Raw genomic sequence first — 20,216 nt, forward strand, 5'->3', positions numbered from 1 at the left:
TATTAAGGGATATCATTTTTAAATTATGGGGAAATAGTTTCTTGACCCAAGGAGAGATCTAACTGCCATTATGGGGTCAAGAATGTTTTTGCAAAATTGGAAAGAGCCACAACTTTTTTTTGCCTGCTTTTAGATACAGATATGGGAAAGGCTGGACTTGGGCGCACTTTTTTTTCAGCCTATGTAACTATGTTGTCCATCCAATAACAACCGTTTGGTTCCTCAACACATTCCTCTCCTCCATCAGGCCCATCACAGTGTGAGAAAAATATAATTACTGTTTCGCACTTTTTGGTGGTCCAATCTCTCACAGCATGTTCATTATATTTCCCAAGCTTGCACCCTATGTTTCATACATAAATCTCCTAGATTCATACCCTATGCACCATTACATCCTTTGGCAGTACCTTCACGACCTTGGACACACATATTGTTAAGGACTTAGTTGTAGATTTTCCTCTATTACAAGGCAAAAATAGTATATTCAGTAATGTTGACCTATTCTCTAAGTAGGCCCAGTTCATAGCACTGACCAAGCTTCCGACGTGTCAGGCTCCAGCACACATTAATAAAATGTGGTTTAGAGGTTCCCAATTCACATCTCTGTTCCAGAGAGCCATGTGCAGATCTAAGGGTATATCATTTCAGGTTTCCTCCGCTTATCCACAAATAATTGGGCCGACAGGACCAACCAAACCCTGGAACGGTACCTCAGATTACTTGTCTGCTCTTTAACACTGGCAAAACATCACTACACATCTACAGGAGACCCAGAAAAGACAAAAAATATTTTTAGATAGATACTGTATTCCAGCTCTTAAATTTAATCCTGTAGATTAAGTTTGGTTGTCTTCTCGGAATATATGCCAGGAACGTACCAGGGTTGTATCTGAATATGTTAAAGCTGCAGTCCATCTCCATGCAGCTGTCTGGGGGAGCACTGTCACACTTACCAACTATAGGGATCGTTGCACAGCTACTCAGACCCAATCTAAGTCATCTTCCACAGTTGGCAGGCCCTGCTCTCCTGAGTATTAGTGTCCTTGTTTCCTTTGGCACATTTGTGAACAAGTGTCATGTATGCATCTACTCAGATGTCACATGAACCATACTACACAAGTTTTTTATTTTGCCTTAGTCTTTGTCCGAACTCACTCTGACTCTGGGTTTACGAGTTCCTGATAGTTTGTGTTTAGACATAGCTATTGGTAATATGCTCAAAGCACGTGAAGTCATATTTAAACACTATTGGTAATACAAAGGAGAACTTGATTTTTTCCCCTATGGTAGGAGAACAAAACCATTGCTGAGCCCAAACATATACAAGTACAAATATTTAGTGCTAAATGTAATGTTACTGGAAGAGCGACAGGTACCACTTTAGGCTATACTAGCTAATTCAGAAATAGTTCTCTAAACTTCTTTCATATTCTTAAACATGGTTTTAGAGGTAACAAAGTTAAAAGATAAAATTCCCTTTGAGATCAGTATTGCAAGGTTAAGCTGAACCTACGTGTTCAGAGCTGCTATCTGGAGCTCCAAATGCCTCAGGAGAGCAATATATGTCATTTGCTTTGTTATGGCAAAAACATCTAAAATATACGGGTATCAGTAAAACTAACACTAAAAACACATAACTCATTCATCTTCACGTCACATTAAACAAATTATATTGGATGGTAAAAAAGGCTATACTGTAGACCTTGTTCAAATGTTAATAAACTAGTAATTAAATGACTTTATGATGAATGTTTTCGATTAGTAAAGTTATATCAAAGGGAAAAATGAGAAAACCATTAAATTTTTTGAACATCCATATTTTTGAGATTATACAAAAAACAGATGTTAAGAATGAATGCAGCTTAATTGAATCACACTTTAACATATACACACACATACACAAAGCCAAGGCACGTAAGATGTCCATCAAGTTATTTTATTTATCATGTATTTTGACATATAAATCTTCTCACAGCTTGTCAGTGCATGTTTTGGTTAATTACATAATATAAAACCACTTAAAAATATGAACAACATCTAAACGCTGGCTGTAATATCCGAGTGTGCCTATTTCTGGTTAAATATATCAGTTAGAGACCTTGTCATACCTTTAACTATATACAAATGCATTGTGATTATGTCTATGTAAATACTTAACCACACATTTTTCTGATATACAGTGTATGCAACATATAAATATTTGTTGGGCTTTTGGAAAGTTACATTATCATATATGGAATATATATATATAATGGCAGGTAATTTAATGCATACTATTTTTATGCAGCAAGCGTAATTTTAAGCATTGTGCCTATCAAGACATTAGGAATGTGTGACTATTTATATACGTATGTTCCATATAATTCATTTATAAAATAAACCTTCACTATAAAATCTGACCAGCAAATCTCTCTCAGGAAAACATTTTGTTTTTCAAACATCACATGAATGCCAACGGTACTGAAACACACTACAGTAGTATACAGCTATTCTATAGCGGTCTGTAGAACAAAATCATTACACATACTGTGCATTTAAGATGCTCTCCCACAGACAAAATCAACTGCACTCACTATGCTAAGCAAGTTTCATCTCAGAAGCTGAAAAGATTTACGTTTTTTTGTTGTTGTATTTTTTAAGACATTAACCCATCACTGATTGCTTTTTGTGTCGCCACAATTAATTATTTTCAACAAATTACGACCTAGGTAATTCACATAATTAGAATTTCTTTTGTGTGAAGAGTCAACGGGAATAACCGGTTTACTTATGTAGGGCGCTGCAGTTATATACCGGTGCTCCACATTTTAAGGATGTTAAGGCATGAGGTACTATATACTATGGAACCTCGGTCAAGCTTGGCACACTCCACTGTAGTGTAAATGGGCCAACTGGGCCTGGTAACAAGCCCATGCTACTTGGTAACAAATTATCCAGCAAGCTTCTGCAACCATTCATCTATGAACTGGCGATGCTTCTATATGATCCAGGAACATCCTTTCTATATATAAGTAATAGGTGCCAACTGGGTGGCCTGCTGGCATTGAGTTTTAAAAGAAGGTCATTTGGGGCTTAAGCTTTTATAAATAAAATTTTTAAATATATTCTATATTTAAAGCACTTAACAGTAATTAAATGTTTTTGTATGTCTGATGATTTCATGTGTTTTAACGTAACACAAATAGCCTAAAATGGTTTAAAGTGATGCTGGCATCATAAAGTGTGACAGTTATAACTATGTAGACACTACATCCAGTAGGTAGTAAGTAAAAAATAAAATACACCCAAAAAAAAAAAAAACTCGCAGTTGTTGTCCAAACCTATTTAAGTCTTTCAGATGTTAAATTTCAGTTCAGACAGCTGGGCGAGTAGAAACTTCCCAAGCCTTTTGTTTTGTTTTCTTTGGCCTTCAATATGCAGTGACTTTTATGTGCATCAGACTATTATTTATGATGGTACAAATATACCTTAAGGTTTTGGATGTTTATGTTGGCTTTTCTTTCCTTATCGTATACAATGTAGGTTTTGGGGTGATACGTGGCAAAAGTTCCTTTGATCTGTAAAATGGATTTATATCTTTACCACTGTGTCTGTAGGCCAAAGAGTCTCAACAAATGTGAACACATAGCTGTTTACACAAAATTACCCAACACATTAAACCTGTGTAGGAGCTGCCCAAGGGCTAACTGTCTAATTAGCCAGTGCCACACATTTTGCTTTTATTTGTTACATATTTAAAGAGGACATAGGATCAATTTACACAATGTATGGCGCTATTTCAGTTATTTTCGATTGTTACATTTGAGTTGTTTTAATGGGGTATACGGTACTATAAAACTATTAACTTAGAATAGTTAGGACAAATATTGCTGTGCGTTGTCTACAACAGGGGACCGGCAAGGCATTGTGACAAACTATTTACAATATTTGTGGAGAGAAAATCTTTCATTACAGATTTAAGTAGCAATACTTATGGTCATTTTTATTATTATTTAGTCATCAAAATTAACAGAACTGGTCCATGAAAAGGGCCCCATAAATACACTAATAAGAAACGGGTTAAGGCTTTTGCATTGTTTGCATTGTAGCATGGATGAGCTCCTGCACTGTCCTTGTTGTACACCTTTCTTTTTGCCAAAACTTGAATTTGTTTTATAATGAAGTTTGGACAAATGGTGAGCATGTGTGAACGTTATCAGCAATCAGTCAAGCTTTTAGGTTTTTCCATCAAGTGAAAATTGGTAGACAAATATTTACAAAAAAGAAAAACAGTACTTTTTTCCTCTTCTTGTCTACCCTTAATTACATTTTACTTACTAAGCAAACGCGTTGCTTGTCCTTTGAAAATTAAACAAAAGAAATACCAATTACATGATACTATAGCAAAATAAGACAATATTTTTAGTCCATTACTAGTAATTATTATTTCACATTATTGGAATTAGAGGGTTGTGACCGAAAATGAAGCAGGGTATTTAGATATTCAGTAAGTGGTGTACTCACAAAACTAGTATTGTTAAACGTTTGGAACCCTCACTTAACTATTGTCCTGGATAAAATAAATAAGATGCATAACATAGTTGTAGAGTTCTGAAAACAAGAAGTTAGTCTCAGAATGAGGACATCTAAAATCCTAGCAAAAAGCGATGATCTTCAAATTCACAAAACTCAGTGATTTCCTATTATCCAACCAACTGTCGGTTTTAAGAATTAGGTCTTCCGTATCACAACTCACAGTCCAAGTAAATTGTCACGATTGTTGTATGTTGCTATTTCATCCATAGTAGAAGCCATTTCATGGTCCTGTCATAGAAATGGAAATGTTTTTTTTTGTTTTTAGTAAAACAGCAGCTTTTGAAAGAAATTGTTACATACAGTGTTGTGGAAAAGTATTTGCCCCTTCCTAATTTCTTATATTTTTGCATATGTCAAGATTGTAAGCTTGCGAGCAGGGTTCTCTCCACCTAATGTATCGATTTGTCTTAGTCTGTCGATTTTCGTCTTGTCAAACCCCTTTAATATATGTATTGTATTAAGCGCTGCGTAAACTGTTGGTGCTATACAAATAAATAAATAATAATATAGATAATAATAGTCACCTTAAAACACTTCAGATAATCCAACTTATTTTAATACAAATAGACAAAAGTGAAAAAACCAAATATCCCACGTGTAAAAAGATGTAAAAATATAAATAAATACTTCCCCACAATGAAAGCAGCTACCAAAAAACACTCTTCCTCAAAGTGTATACAGGAACAAACAAGGAATAACGGAGCGCATATACATGGGGGAAGAAAACAAAAACACAACCAATAGTTTAATATTGTCAAATAATAAAAGATATTTTATGGTGTTAATTACACTCACAAAAGGACTGGATAAAGAAGGCTCATCAAAGTTCAGGCTTCTAAAAACTGCATTCTGCAAAAGCAAACATAAACCAGGATGGTGCAGTATCTTCTATAAGTTGATCTTAAAAGATCAGTTTACACTTACAATTAAGATGAAGCACAACTCAAGGAGTATTGTGCAAAAGCGTGTGGAAATAAATCATCCAATATATGTTGATAAAATCTCTCCAATTTATTGTCTCGACGCGTTTCGCAGATGGATCGTCGGCTTCCTCAGGAGAACAAACAAATCAAATAACAAATAAAATCATAAAAAGACACGAGACTTTTTATGATTTTATTTGTTATTTGATTCGTTTGTTCTCCTGAGGAAGCCGACGATCCATCGGCGAAACGCGTCGAGACAATAAATTGGAGAGATTTTATCAACATACATCGGATGATTTATTTTCCATCTTTTTATTTGACAATATTACACTATTGGTTGTGTTTTTGTTTTCTTCCCCCATGTATATGCTCTCCATTATTCCTTGTTTATTTTATCTCTTGGAGGCAACTGTGATCAGATCAAATGATTGCGATAACTATCAATGAGTCTTTTGCTTAAGATATACATTCTGGATACTACTGACCAAAAGGGTTCATATTTGGGCACCCAAAATCCACTAGCAATACATACTTCTTTTGTGATAGACGGGAGTTCTGCAGCCAGTTTCAACCAATGTGCCGCCATAGCGAGGTTTCCTAAATCCTTATAACACTGCGGTTAAAACAGACATGTTAAGAGAAAGGTGAAAGAAAAATAAATCAAATGCACGTTGCCATTTATCCTACATCATGCCACCTCTATCACTTTTCTCAAAATGAGTATCTAATCAAGTCACTAATAAAATTCATGCCTGAAAAGCCATACACATTTGAAGTTGATTGTTAAAAAGGTATTTGTAATTATTCACAGTCTACTCAGTATTGCACTCTTTAGCAATCTCAAGCACAGTACATTTTGTTTGCAGTAATTCTATTCAAGTGGTTTTGTTATACTGGATGTGGTCTGTGCAGAACATCTGTGTCACTCCATGTCATGACTGATTTGCACTGTAGACCGTTGCAGTTCAACAGGAGCGCACAGAACAGTCGAGATGTCAGTCGCTTACCATTTTTTAATAGAAACTGCTTACCCCCTGAACACCTTTTTATTGGCAGACTTCCAGTTTCTCAATTACTTCCCCTTATGTTCTACACAAACTTGGCAATCGCTGTCAAGATAATTCTCTAGTGATTTGAAAAACCTAATAAATTTCAGCTGGGAACAGGGTGTTAATATACTATGGGAAAGCGCAATTCAAACTGTAATAGCATGCAAAGCCAACTATAATCGGTTATGCTGTAGTTTCACATAGTGCTACTAAGCTTTGTAATTTTATAGAAAAAGTTTTAAAATGGACCCGTCACTTCCCAAAGCCTTACATACAATACACTTAAAAATCAATAAGGTTTAAGTGTGAGGATTTTTTTTTTATTTTTAAGAATTAAATCAGTTCTGTCTTCAGAAGCTGCCTTTGCATTTATGCCTCTGTTTCTCTGATGAGAATGATATATATATATATATATATATATATATATATATATATATATATATATATATATATATATATATAGTTAATAATAATGATTATATATAGTTTTCACGGTAAGAAGGGCTTTCTTTAGATACCATTATTTTTATATTACAGTATCCTGTAAAAATAATGAAATATGGTAAAAAACTAAACACTTTTTGTGACATTTGAAAAATCTTTTACCCAGCCACAAATTCCAAAAAATAAAATTAAAATATATATGAAAAAATACATAGGGATTTTACCACCAGGTGTAGGCTCACCCATAGATCAAATCTTACAACACTCAAGGAATCCTACCATAAAAGTTATGTCACTGTTTGCAAACATAGTACAAATGACAAAAAATCACCCTGTCCTTAGTAGTTAAATATACTAGGTATTTTAATAGTTACCTTTGCAATATAAATTCTTAATGCTTTAGAATAACCAGGCATCAGTTCCTCGGACTGGGAGAAAAAATAAACAGTTAAACAACATATCTAAGAAATAAAAGGATGCAGAATTTATTCTAGCATATAAAAGATCTACATTTCATTCCTTTGCTTGTTTAATGCCCCTCATTCCCACTTCCTCATTAAATAAAAGAACATTGTTCTCACTTTATCTATTTCTCAAATCCAAACCTCCTTCATTTTTTGAAATATCATCTAGTAAGTAAAAACCAATAAGCCATCTGTCCCACTGGATGTTTACCTATGCCACAAGTTTATACTAAGCTTATTTTGCTTAAAAAAAAAACTCAAGGCATCCTTTTCAATCACAAATTAATGATAGCAGATCTCTGTGCTGTGTCCAGCTGAAACTGGGATTTCCCCAGTGTAGTAAACATGACAATGCATCAGAAACTCAGGCTGTGTGATACTCCTATGTGCTTAATTATTGGGCAGGAAGGAGATTCCCAAATGTTTTTCCGCAACTAGAGCTCTGTACTGCTCGAAGGACAGGGTATACCGTTCATTTAGCTCCTCCAGTGATGTATACATTTACAGAGTGAAAGAGAAAAAGTTGTTAAACATTTTACAGTAGATGAGAAAACTGTAATGTATTGTGTTGAGCATGCCTTCAGGAAGTTCTGCAGGGCCTCGTGGACAGTAGCATTTGGAGGATTTTCATATAAGGCAGACGCAGTCTTTCTTTCCAACCAACCAAGGTTAGAAACCTATAGGAAAATATATTTGACTGTGAGAACGGTTTCTTTAAATATGAAATAGTGGGCAGCATATGGTCAATACTAGTAAATTACCATCATCTCATGTACACAGTTATTAGTTATCCTTTCACCTGTGGCTTTGTTGAGATACAAAAATAAATTACCAATTGCCTACATAAACATATACCTGATAGCACCAGCGTCCAAGCAAGTAATAACATCTTGTATCATCAGGCTTCAGTGAGATTGCCTTTTCAATGTGCTCCTAAACAAAAATAAATAAATCAAAATAAAATACCACATTTTGTGGAATAAGCAAGGGATTATGTTTCTGCATAATATTCATTTAGTCAAGCTTTTCTACGCATGTTTCTAAATGAAAATTCTGGGCTGAAACCGAAAATTCAGTATTCACTTTAACCCCTTAAAGACAATGGGTTGTCCTTAAACCCATTAAAAAACAATGCATTGTGAGCCTGTACATGTATGGGCTTTGTCATGAAGGGGGTTAAAAAAAAACAAAAAAACACGCTTATTAAAAATAAATAACACAAAAATTGGACAAAAAAACAACAAACACACTCCTATCATGCCCAGGCAATCCCAGAGTATGCTTACTAACAGCAATCACACTCCTATCATGCCCAGGTTCTAGCATGTACTGGTTACCTGGGCATGATAGGAGTGTGATTGCTGTTAGCAATCGTGTGTGTGTGTGTGTGTATCATATTATTTTTATATATATATATATATATAATGTATATATTATATATACATATACACACACACACATTAATATTGTTATTGAATTCAAATTTCTTTTTGTCCAATTTTGGTGTGTTACTTACTTTTAATAAGTGCTAACCACATTAAAAATAAATGTTATTTCTTTTATGCCATTTTTTAAACAATAAGCTGTAGACCCACCTTAAATAAATTTCCCAACTGAATGCGCTTCTGGATAACTTCGTGCTCTGCGAGCTGTCCACAAAGGATAGCAAACCTGTAAAAGAAAATACTATAAATAATAATAATAATAAAAAAAGATTGTTCATAATTTAAAATAAGAGGGCATATAGACTATTGTGCAAGTATGCATAGCTAGCAACGGTCCTGAATAATTCAACGGTCCTGTTAAAGGGACACTCCAGCCATCACATGTATTTTAATGCATGTGACAGCCGAAGGTCCTCTAACAGTGTGTTTTTCCCAGTTGCAGATGCATGGAGTGATGTCTCAGAATCCTCCCCATGCATTTTCTCTCTTTCCTTGTCAGATCCTTGGTTGGAGATGCTTTTGGTCCAACACATTGTTTACATGCCAGTGCACACATGTGCGAAACTCACTGCCAGCCAGCGTTGGCACTGGCTTACACAAGAGTTCCAGGAGGTCTAATGAGATCACCCATGGGTAAAGTATTCCCATCGATATCAAGCACCCGAAATTGGCATCAATCAGAAAAGGATGGGGGCCATGTGCAGCTTTTCCTAAAGAAGCGTGATTATTTTTTGTTCAGCATGAACACATCGCATCCTTAGAACAGAAATATAGATTACATTTACTAACAATTGCACAGTATATAACAGAAGGACATCACATGACTGTTTCAGTACGCCTTTACTAAACCTAATGTGTGTCTTTTCTCACACAAAAAAGGTTGTGATTTAAAATAATAGTGAAAGCAAGCTGACCAAGATTTATAGATGGTTTTACTCTATACTATGTGCTAGGAATTGCCATTATAAGTGAAACGGAACAAATAGGAGATTGAAGAATACGGAAACATAGCGCAGCTACCCCTGTAGTCAAACAAAGACATATGGTTTAGTTGATCAACTCAAGACTTTACCCGAACCAACACTTTTTTTTATGCTCCTTCGCTATAGAAACCCTGTAGTGCTTGTGTATATATTCAAGAGAATACACAACCCAAGAACAAAAAGATGGATATTTCTCACGGTTTTATACAGCTGAACAAATACTCAAAAGTTTCACCAAACAGGGTCAGAAGAATTTCAGGGATGAATAACATAAGATTTGTTTTCCTGCACCACAGGGCAAAAGGATAACAGCCTGTTGAATGAGAGAATTCACTATATCCACAATATTTAACCTATTCATTTACTATAGTAAGGCACACAATTTTCATGGCTGCGACACCCCATTCCACTTAATTGGGGCTGCCTAAACTTCTACCCAAGTTTGTATTATTAGGCATTGTATCTATGTTCCCTGGTAAAATAAGCAAGAATATTCCCGATGCAGATAACTTGGTAGCATTAGACTAATTGAATATGAAAAGGTATAACTGTGGAAAAATAGGCAAGATAGATAGAAGTCTGCAATGTGACACAAGGCACATCAATAAGTGAAAAACGTATATACCATTGGTAGCAGGATATTCAACTTTACCAGGGTTCATGGTAAAATAGAAATTTCAAGTACAATGAGCTGTGTCACCTACAAGAGTAGGTGACACAGCTGAACAATAACCTAATTTAAATTCAGCAACATCCCCTGACTACACTAATATCCTAAATGTTTTTAGATTTTTGAAGGCCACATAACTCCACTATGTAGTACTTTATTAGGCCTGGTCTTCCTATCACTATAAATAAAAACACTGGATATACTACTACATCCACTGCGTTATCTTGAGACCTTGTGGATATAATAGCCCATCCACGAAGACGTTAAGGGTTAATACAGCTCCAGTGGCAGTGCCTTCCCAGAAGTAGGGGAGGGGGGCGCATAATGCTCAATATTAATGTGTAAGTGTGTGTGTTAGAATGAGTGTGCATGTGTGAGGGTGTGCATGCTAGTGTGTAGTCGCCGGCGACTCTACTTTACCTGTCCCCTGGGCCGAAATGTGTCAACCCTAAGCTACGCAAAACCCAATTTTGTTCAGCGCTACGCTACTTCACCACATACAACTCTATAAAAATGCTCAAAAGAAAATATAGTCCATTGGACTTCCTCTTAAAGTGGGGTCAAAAATGTGTTCTGGAAACACAAAATATTAAGTGTGAATCCATGCTGTTGTAAAAGTTATATGATACACTTAGCATTTTTTTTAACGAATGAACAATGCAGTGCTTGAGGCATTCTGGCTATGAAATACTGCTTAGGCTAGCAATAAAATATGTGCTGTGTTTTGATCTCTTGGGGAAGCGGATGAAATTGAATTATTTGGGACCCTTCGCCACTCAGAAAAACATCTGCAGTAAGGTGAAGGGTGATGGGCGACTGACACTTTAACAAGGTCACAGGAGGTTAGTGCTTGACTCGTTGCAGTTTAAGATCTGCAGACTCTGTTTTACAGTTTCCCTGGAACAAATGCCGTGAGAAATAACAGCAGTTAGCCACAGTCAAAGTTTCACACTTTTATTTATTTTCTGGTTAATTCAAAGTGTGTAAATTCCATCGCTAATAGCGAGGTATTGATGAACTGAGCAAACCGTAAACTTCTCAAAATAAATGGCACCTTTATTATCCGGGGTCACCAAGATGCTCCAGGTTAAACATGAAAATACAAAAGAAATATGAGTAAAATGTCTATAAAAGTGGTAATTATTATTAATTGTTTTATACAGTGTCATCATATTCCGCAGCGCTACACAATTGGTAATAACTTGTAGGCAGTAGCCACTCACTCTGAATGAAGCACAACACTGCTTATTTAATTCATTTCAATGGGAGACCAATAAGGTTAATGTGTTCCTTGTTCCAAACTCCAGACCTTGATACTCAAGAAGATAAAAGCACTGGCATTCAAAAAACTTTTATCCTATAAAAGCATCTATCTTACATTAAAATCAGATGATATCCTCCAGGAGAATAGGTAAAAGTTAAGTCTTCAAATTTGTGCCCGACACCAGAGGAAACCCAGCATTGAAATGAGTTGTGGAGAGAAAGGAACCTGGCACAAATCTAAGGACTTCCATGAGGACTTACCTTTTACATAGTCTTCTTAAGGACATCATCTGGTTTTAATTTAAGGTAGATGCTTTATTGTTTTTACGGAAACATATCTTTGCTAAAGCAAGCTTGACCGCTTGACTCTTGACTGAGTCAGTCAAGTTAATTCAAAAAGCCTCCAATTCCATAAAATCAACTTTGACGCCAAATGCCCAGTGGGTAGGTTGCTGACAGAACCCCCTCTACCTACCTTTAGCAGACAGCGCCACACCAGTGATTTATCGGCTGCTGGCGTTAAACCGTTGCTAACAATTTTAGTGCTCCAGTCTGGTTCTGACTATAGCCACCGCAAGTGAATTGTGGTAAGCTATTTTATGTGTTTCTGCTGATCTGGCTCATTTTTTAGACACAGGAATTCGAAACATTAAAATCAATTTTACTCAAGGAGTAAAAAACACATTTAAATGACCTGTGTGCTAACAGCCAGTCACTTCCAACAAGCAAAACATATTTAATTTTTGGTCAGTCTTTTTTCAGTTTGCATTAAGTACTAAAGCCAACATTGCCTGCTGTGTTATATCCGCAGTGAACCGAAGTTTAAACATGACCTTGAGACATCAATTTCAAAGACAGAAATGTCTACATACCATTTGTGGCACTCCGCACTTTGGTCTCCCTTTCGAAGTGCATTTTCAGCTTCCTCTTTTCCTGCAATACAATTACACAAAGGGAGTATTAGGTGGGAGGAAATCTCAGCTGGTTGTGGGATGTTTCTTTCAATGGTAGTCGGAAGCGTTGTGGGACGATCAAAGGAAATGACACCAAAATTATATACATTTTAATATTCTTTAAATATTACATATACCCCCTCCCCATGACGGAAGACACTACCGAAGGGAGAGCAATCAGACACACACACAAAAAACATACCATACATATACTATAGTATTTCATATAAAAAGGTGAGGATTTATGTTTGCCAAAGGCAAACGAACATACAAAGCATTAATAGAAACCAGTTTGATTTTATGATTATATATATATATATATATATAAAGATGCCAGTAGAATCGACTAATTACTGATCCATTCCTCTCCTTTTTTTATCCCTTCAACATGGTGTCACTTTATATACAGCAGGAGTGTCTGTAAAAAAAGATTTGGGCTTGACTTTTTTTTTTTTTTGTCTTATTTTTATATTTACATTTCTACAAAATGAGACGGGATAGCTCGCTTACCATCAAATGCATACGTTTTCTTTTCTTGAACATCTTCACTGGTATCACACATATCACTGTAGGACCGAGCAAGACGCCAAAGAAAATCTTGATGTTCACCATACTTTACAATTAAAACAAAAAAGTGTATTAGTATATAGAAATAATGGCCCACATGTGCTATAACTTTTTTCTAAATGACTACTACCAAATCCTAACATAATAGACCATGTGCAAGCATGGGTGGAATCACATATAATAAGCTCAGTTAAACACATAAACTTGAACATAAAAACATATCTTGCTATTCAAAATTTTACAATCTAGAAATAGAAGCTATGATATTACTTATAATTAATTAAATAGAAATATAAATAATTCTTTCATTTTACAACGCAGGCCAATTTGAAGCCGATTATGAAGGAATTTTTACTACATTACACTGGCTGTAGAAATGTGGTTAAAAAAAAGTAACTTCTACCAATAATTTATTGCTGAGAAGCATTTGGAACCCTTGACTCTTGTCCTCAGAATCCCCGCTGGAAAGTTGGTCTGACTTTTGGAGTAGGTGCATCAGCTCTTCATCCACGAGGTCAGTAACCATAGTTGTTTCCTCATCCATGACCAGGTCCACAGAGTCTCGGCGCATTGTTCTCACAGTTTCACAGCTTACTTCGTCTTCCTCTTCCTCGCTACCCTTGCTGCTTTCGCGGTCATAATCAGATTCTGCATTTGCTGTAGTGTAACTATAAAGATCAAAATTACATCATAATGATACTGATTTTTGAATTTCTCCTGGGGAAGCCGACATTGAAGTCGGCGAAACGCGTTGAGAAGCTTTATAATTTCGATTATCGATCTTTGGACTTTATATAAGGACTTGCTGATCACCATTTCTACTATTGTGAAGGACATCCTCACACTGTTTTTACGCATAACTTATTCGTTATGCCCATCCGCTTGTAAGTTTTTTTTACCTTTATTTATTAAAGAAATATCAACTTTTATTGCACTATTTCGTTTTCTGATCTTCGTCACAGAAATTCCAAGACAGAAAAGAGTCTAGATTTTTGACGAGCGATCACTTTCAAGTACACTTGTGAGTGCAATTAATATCACATTTTTAATTTTTTGTTGAGACTTATTAGAATAATCATGTAGATCTTGAGATACAAATATTACCGTATTTGCTCACTTATAAGACGACCCCCCAAAATCTGAATATTAATTTAGGAAAAAAAGAAAAAGCCTGCTCCATAGGAAAAAAAAGTTAATTCATGTAAACTGTTTTTTCATATTTAATAAAAGATATGATTGAGAATTTTTTTTTTATTTCCTTTTATTTGCCAACCTGCCCCCCCAGTTATTCACATCTGCCCCCAGGCTTGCCACTCTGCCCTCTAGTGGGGCCAGCGGGTGGAGGCCGGGGCTTCTTTGAGAACCTACATAGTGGGCACACAAAGCAGCATGCTCACACTGTTTGGTAGGCCTCATATTATACATTTGTATTATTTGAGGTTGTTGGCTCCTCATCAGTCTGATTGCAGCTTGCTGTCGAGGGGTTAATTGGGAGGAGGTTTAATTGCACCTCCCCCAACACATTAATAAGGTTTTGGTAGCAGTATAAACTGCTTTGTGTGTCCACTATGTAGGAGGTGAGAGTAGGTTCTCACCCTATTCACAGTGTGCCTTGACGTGGCGGGTGAGCTTTATTATGCTTTGGCCAATTCATATAACCAAAACGTCTCATTTATATTATGTTTATATATTTGTTGCCAACTTTATTAGGGTGAGAAGCGCAGACAGTTTTTGTTTTTTTGTATACATGGTCTCCAGGTAGGCAGCAGAAATACTGCCCCCCCCATTGTCGAGTACTCTGTTTTCACAGCCCATACCTGTTGCATACAGAAACGTATTGTTTGCACTGCTTACCCTCCTTCGCTTTCAACATCCGTGTGTCCTGCTCCAGAACTTGTTGTGAAGTAGATCGAGCTGGATCCTGTGGAATCTGTCCTCTCTCTGTAAGGTAGATATCTCCTGCGTCGAACTGCCTTCTGGTTCTCTTCCAGTTGCAATCTATATATAATACATTACAGTCTTATGGGTTTTTTTGTGAACGCTTATGGGAAATTAAATCACAAATACTGTTTTTTTTTTTTTTTTATTAACATAAATGTGATGATCATTCCACAGTTTAAATCAAGGTTTATGCATGTTACAGTCGGAAGGTGTGCAATATATTAAACAAATTATCCAAGATTTAAATAAAAGTTCCAAAATATAACATTTAAATACTTTACATTTATTGATAGAGCTCATGTAGACGCCATAGCCGCATTAAAAAAACATAAAAACTCACCACATAAAAGGGCCTTGCCTCTTGTAATTCTACAATTAATTAATTTTAATTTATTTTGCAATTTCTTAGCAAATACAAGTTATCTCAGAAAGATCTCAAATACTGGAGCAAATGCATATGGAGGATTCTGTAGAATACCCCTATGTATTTGGAAGGGGGGCATCATGTAACTTGATATGGCTGAAACGTCCTTTTAAAAAGAAAAAGTTTGCATCCAGGAGGTTTCCTTTGGATATCAAAAAGTTACTACCCCCTATGGTCGTACCAACAAAGAATATTTATTCAAGTATTTTTAAGTAATTTTAATTTGCATTCTCTACTTTGGAGAAATTTTGCGCTTCCAAAGATAGCCAAGAGGTACCTACCGCACTTCTCCAACAATATCCTCAACTAGTCCATGAATACTGTCACGCAAGGTTTGAACCTCACTTCTCAACTCAGAAATGCTGCTGATGACATAGTCCAAGCGATTCAGCAACTCCAACTGCTCCCCTTGTGATACAGCTGTCTCCAACACGGCTGAAGTAAACCAAAATAGAAAACCATAAGTTTGCACAGCAAAAAGATTAAAACGTGACGTTCACATCTTGCAGAAAGAGAATTTATATTTTTTTTTAGGGATCTGTTAAACAAACAGTGTTATGTCTACCCTCTGACATGCAGAACCAGCATGCCTACAAAGCATGTGCACAAGCATTGCAGTTATGCATAGGAGTCAGGATTAAACATTGTATCTTAGTAGCCAATGGGGCAAGGTCGAGCTGCTCTGCGGAATGGTCCACATAGAGCAGGGCTTTTTTGGAATTATAGAATGGATATAAATGGAGTACATTTTTGACAGGGCTGTTCCTTTAACCCTTTCTACTCATGACTTTCTATGCCATTATGAATAGGGATAACACAACACCTACAGGTAAGGCAGAGGAGGTCATATCCCAGTAGCCATGTGGACGCCTACACCATGCATAAGGATATGGGGATTAGTCATTTCCACTGTAAAGACACTTACTAGCTTCTTTAATATATATATTTTGTGTGGCTACAAAAAAGGGAATGCTGGTTGAATAGATGGTTAAAAACTACACATATAATACAACAAAATATTGCATAAAGTTACCTTTTGGAAGCTTTGACGTTAGGCTTTTACTGTCATCTGTGGATAAACAGTACCCATTCTGCTTCAGAGTCAGTTTTTTATTGTTCCGGTGCCTCTTGTAGACCAGAAAAATGACAGCCCCTGCAGTTGCTCCAAATATCAAACCAAAGCCAAGTCGATAAAAAAAGATTTGTTTAGACATGGCTTGGCTTCTTTCTGGGGAAAAAGAAAAAAAAAATCAGTTATCACAATTATTTTCACATTAGAAATTTTAAATCAAGGTATTTATGTGGCTGGGTGAGTTAGTATTACCGGTATTTACTACATGGATTTATCCGCAGAGCTCTATTGCTGAACAATGACCACTACCGGTAGTGGCTACTGGCTGGTCACTAGTATCTGGCAATTACGAGAGGTGTATTTTGGTATCTCAGCGGCTACCAGTCAGCAAAATGTATTGCGTTTACACGCCTCCAAAATAATATGAAACAATTATGAAAACATATTGAAACAAATTTGTATTATGTAACCTCTTTAGCACGTGTGTTTCATATGCTCTGATTCACTTTTCATTACCTCTGCTTTTTGGGTTTGTTAAGCCATGCTCTAACAATTGCTTAACCGTTAACGTTATAGGAATTATATTAGGTTCTCTAACCAGAAAGTTAAACTCTTTACTTTGGGGGGGGGGGGTGGGTGTCTATGGAACGACCAGTCTCGTGAGATTCTAAGATTAACGTCCGGGCACGTCACCTGAAAACAAAGGGTTAACGACAATTGACGTGCCAGGACCGTCAATCGTCAAGGGGATATTGTTAGAATGGCTTTCTGCACCCAAACTGTGTTGGTGTAATACCAACGTCCGCCATTCGTAGTATTTAAAGCGTTTAAGAGGCGATCAAGGATCACCTCCTAAACTTCAATAGCACTCGATAGCATTTAGCTCTTTAACTTAAAACAATTCTCTCATGGAAAGAGTTAATATACTGGCATGTTAAATGCCCATGGGGTGATTTGATAGGAGTAAATTGTTGAACCCGGCCAATTCAATGTACCAATTAACACCGGGGTAAGGATGACCACACGTCTAATTTCCAATTTGAAAAATGCACACGTCCCAAATGTGGCCTTTTAGCCCCCCAAAAACCCAACAAACCCATGCATGCATTGGGGTGTTGTGGGACAGTGACATATACCAGGACCTGTTACTTCATTGTGTGTGAAAAAAAATGCAAAAAATGACTACCAAAGTTTGACAAAGACTGGTGGTAGAATTAGTGCTTGGAAAGAGTTAAAATACTAGCACTTGAAATACCCTGTGGGTTCTTAAAAACATATGGTTTGATGGGGTAAATTGTGTTGGCCGGCTTCAAAGATGTTCCAAATAGGGCATGGGGGGGAAGAATTACCAAATTTTGAAAAAATGGTTTTGAAATAGCAAAACGCTTACTTATATACTTATTGCCCCAAAACGTGCAGAAAAAGCAAAAAAACATTGGGAATTTCTAAACTCAAGAAAAATAGTAGAATCTATTCACTTTTTTTTCTCTAGCTTTTATAGATGAGTAAAAGATTTTTCAAGTAAAAGTTAGAAAAAGCGCTATCAAAACAATGACATCTAATGAAAGCCCTTCTTGTCCTGAAGAAACAGTATTTAACTTGTGTGGGTTCAGTAAACGGGAAAGAATAAAACTACAGCTGAACACGAGCAGCGCAGAAATGTTAAAACGGCCATTGTCACGAAGGGTACAAAAAGTAAAATCAGCCATTGTCACGAAGGGGTTAAAATACTGATGGATTCATTCAGGATCCGAGAATGTACTAAATGCCTTTTACTGCGGTGTGTGGCCTTCACAGCTTTTAGCAAAACTAAAAAGTATACTTTTTGGACACTTTTATCTAGAGATATATGGCTTAAAATATTTAAAAAAAAAAAAAAAAGTTTATTTCAGAAAAGTTGAGACCAAAGGCCAAAATGTAGATAATTAATTAAGTCATTGTCCTGAAGTTCTTTCTCTTCTTCTCGACTGACCCTTACAAAGACAGTCAAGACCAGTCCACCATAAGCATATCAACAACTTGTGTGATCATAGAACTGCAAACACGAAATGAACATGGCGGGTTCGTAGGACGTATATACGTTGATTTAGTGTACTGAACTACAAAAGTTGGGATCTGGGCAAAAGGGACAGATCCACTTAAAAAGGCAATGGCCAATCAGACATACATGGAAAGATCCACATATTAAATTAGTGAAAGCAGGGCTACAATGTTTGCAGTTCTAAGGTTCATTAGTCCAGTAACGGCTGGCCAAATAGGCAGCCTTAAGAAAAACGCAACGTTCCGTAAAGTATTTCATTAGTGTATTTTAGTAATATATAGCATTTTGAGAAACAATTAAAAAAACTGTCTACATGAATACGATGCCACATATTGGGTAACACAACCCCACAAAGATCTTGGGTCTTACTCACTTTTAACCAGAGAACATCTTAAATAACGTAATAGAAAAGGAGATCAACGCATAATGACGTGAAACAAACAAAACCCACGTGACACATTCTTTCATATCTCTTGACATGTATATATAGTTCTATGTGACACATACAAAAAGCACAATCCTAAGATCACAACCTAAATGCTGTTATTACCCATATGTAAAAGGAAAATGGAATAGCATTGTATGTAGTATGACACTAGAGTCCATCACATAAAGCGACGTATCCGCACGTGTGTCATAACACTTGCACTCTGATCTGAAAGTGACATATATGTAAAAAAAATGCTGCATCATCCGCACATATCTCCTAATGACGGCACTGAATGACAAGTCATACAGTGAAAGGAATCATCGTCATTCGCCGCGTGTAAGTTCGAACTAATATCAGATACAACGTAAATACCCCGTTAACATTGACAGGCCAGAGTCCAGGGAAAGTGCGCCCTCTGAGATAGGTCACCACCACGTGGTCATATCGCAGTCATGCAATCTCGGTCGCTTCTACGTGTTTTAATACGTCAGGTTACCTCTTCTGCACAAAACCCAAAAATCTAACGAGGGGACGTTACTTGCGCCGCTTTCCCGATCTAGCGATTTCGGTACTCTTAAGAAATACCCGCCTTCCCTACCGGAGGAATCTGACAGTCGGAGACACGCCCACTACAAAGGCGTGTACAATGTTACGCATGCGCATTGATTGTCCTTAACCAACCTCCAAATAATGCATTCAAGCATCACACTGCGTTCGTACCGTCCCTATAGTGCTTTCTCTCTTTGAAGGTACAACGTACTGTCCATGACACCCCCACAAAAGAAGAATACATATTAAAGTAATCTGTTAATACTTTAAAATGCATATTCTCCCAAAACACAAAAAAAGGACTTTCTTCCTCTTTCTGAAGATTTTTTTCCGCTGATTGGCTACTTGAAACAGCCAATTAGTAGAAGGAGAAGGAGCTGACTGCATGTGTCCGCAGGGCATAAACCCTCATTTGCCAAG

At 36.5% G+C, this 20,216-nt stretch overlaps 1 protein-coding gene across 1 annotated transcript; it reads right to left on the minus strand.

The window, feature by feature from the left end:
* Nucleotides 1–4,406: 4,406 nt before the first annotated feature.
* RMDN3 (regulator of microtubule dynamics 3) lies at nucleotides 4,407–19,880 on the minus strand. The gene is made up of 13 exons (XM_053474525.1): nucleotides 19,744–19,880; nucleotides 16,738–16,932; nucleotides 15,986–16,139; nucleotides 15,194–15,337; nucleotides 13,743–14,007; nucleotides 13,283–13,385; nucleotides 12,692–12,752; nucleotides 9,054–9,129; nucleotides 8,314–8,391; nucleotides 8,037–8,135; nucleotides 7,369–7,422; nucleotides 6,034–6,114; nucleotides 4,407–4,803 (listed from the first exon to the last, which is right to left on the minus strand). Exons 2-13 carry the CDS (start codon nucleotides 16,916–16,918, stop codon nucleotides 4,732–4,734), a joined length of 1,368 nt encoding a protein of 455 aa, XP_053330500.1. The 5' UTR covers nucleotides 16,919–16,932; nucleotides 19,744–19,880; the 3' UTR covers nucleotides 4,407–4,731.
* Nucleotides 19,881–20,216: the final 336 nt, after the last annotated feature.

Source organism: Spea bombifrons, chromosome 9, assembly GCF_027358695.1.
Source record: "Spea bombifrons isolate aSpeBom1 chromosome 9, aSpeBom1.2.pri, whole genome shotgun sequence".
Lineage (NCBI taxonomy): Eukaryota > Metazoa > Chordata > Amphibia > Anura > Pelobatidae > Spea > Spea bombifrons.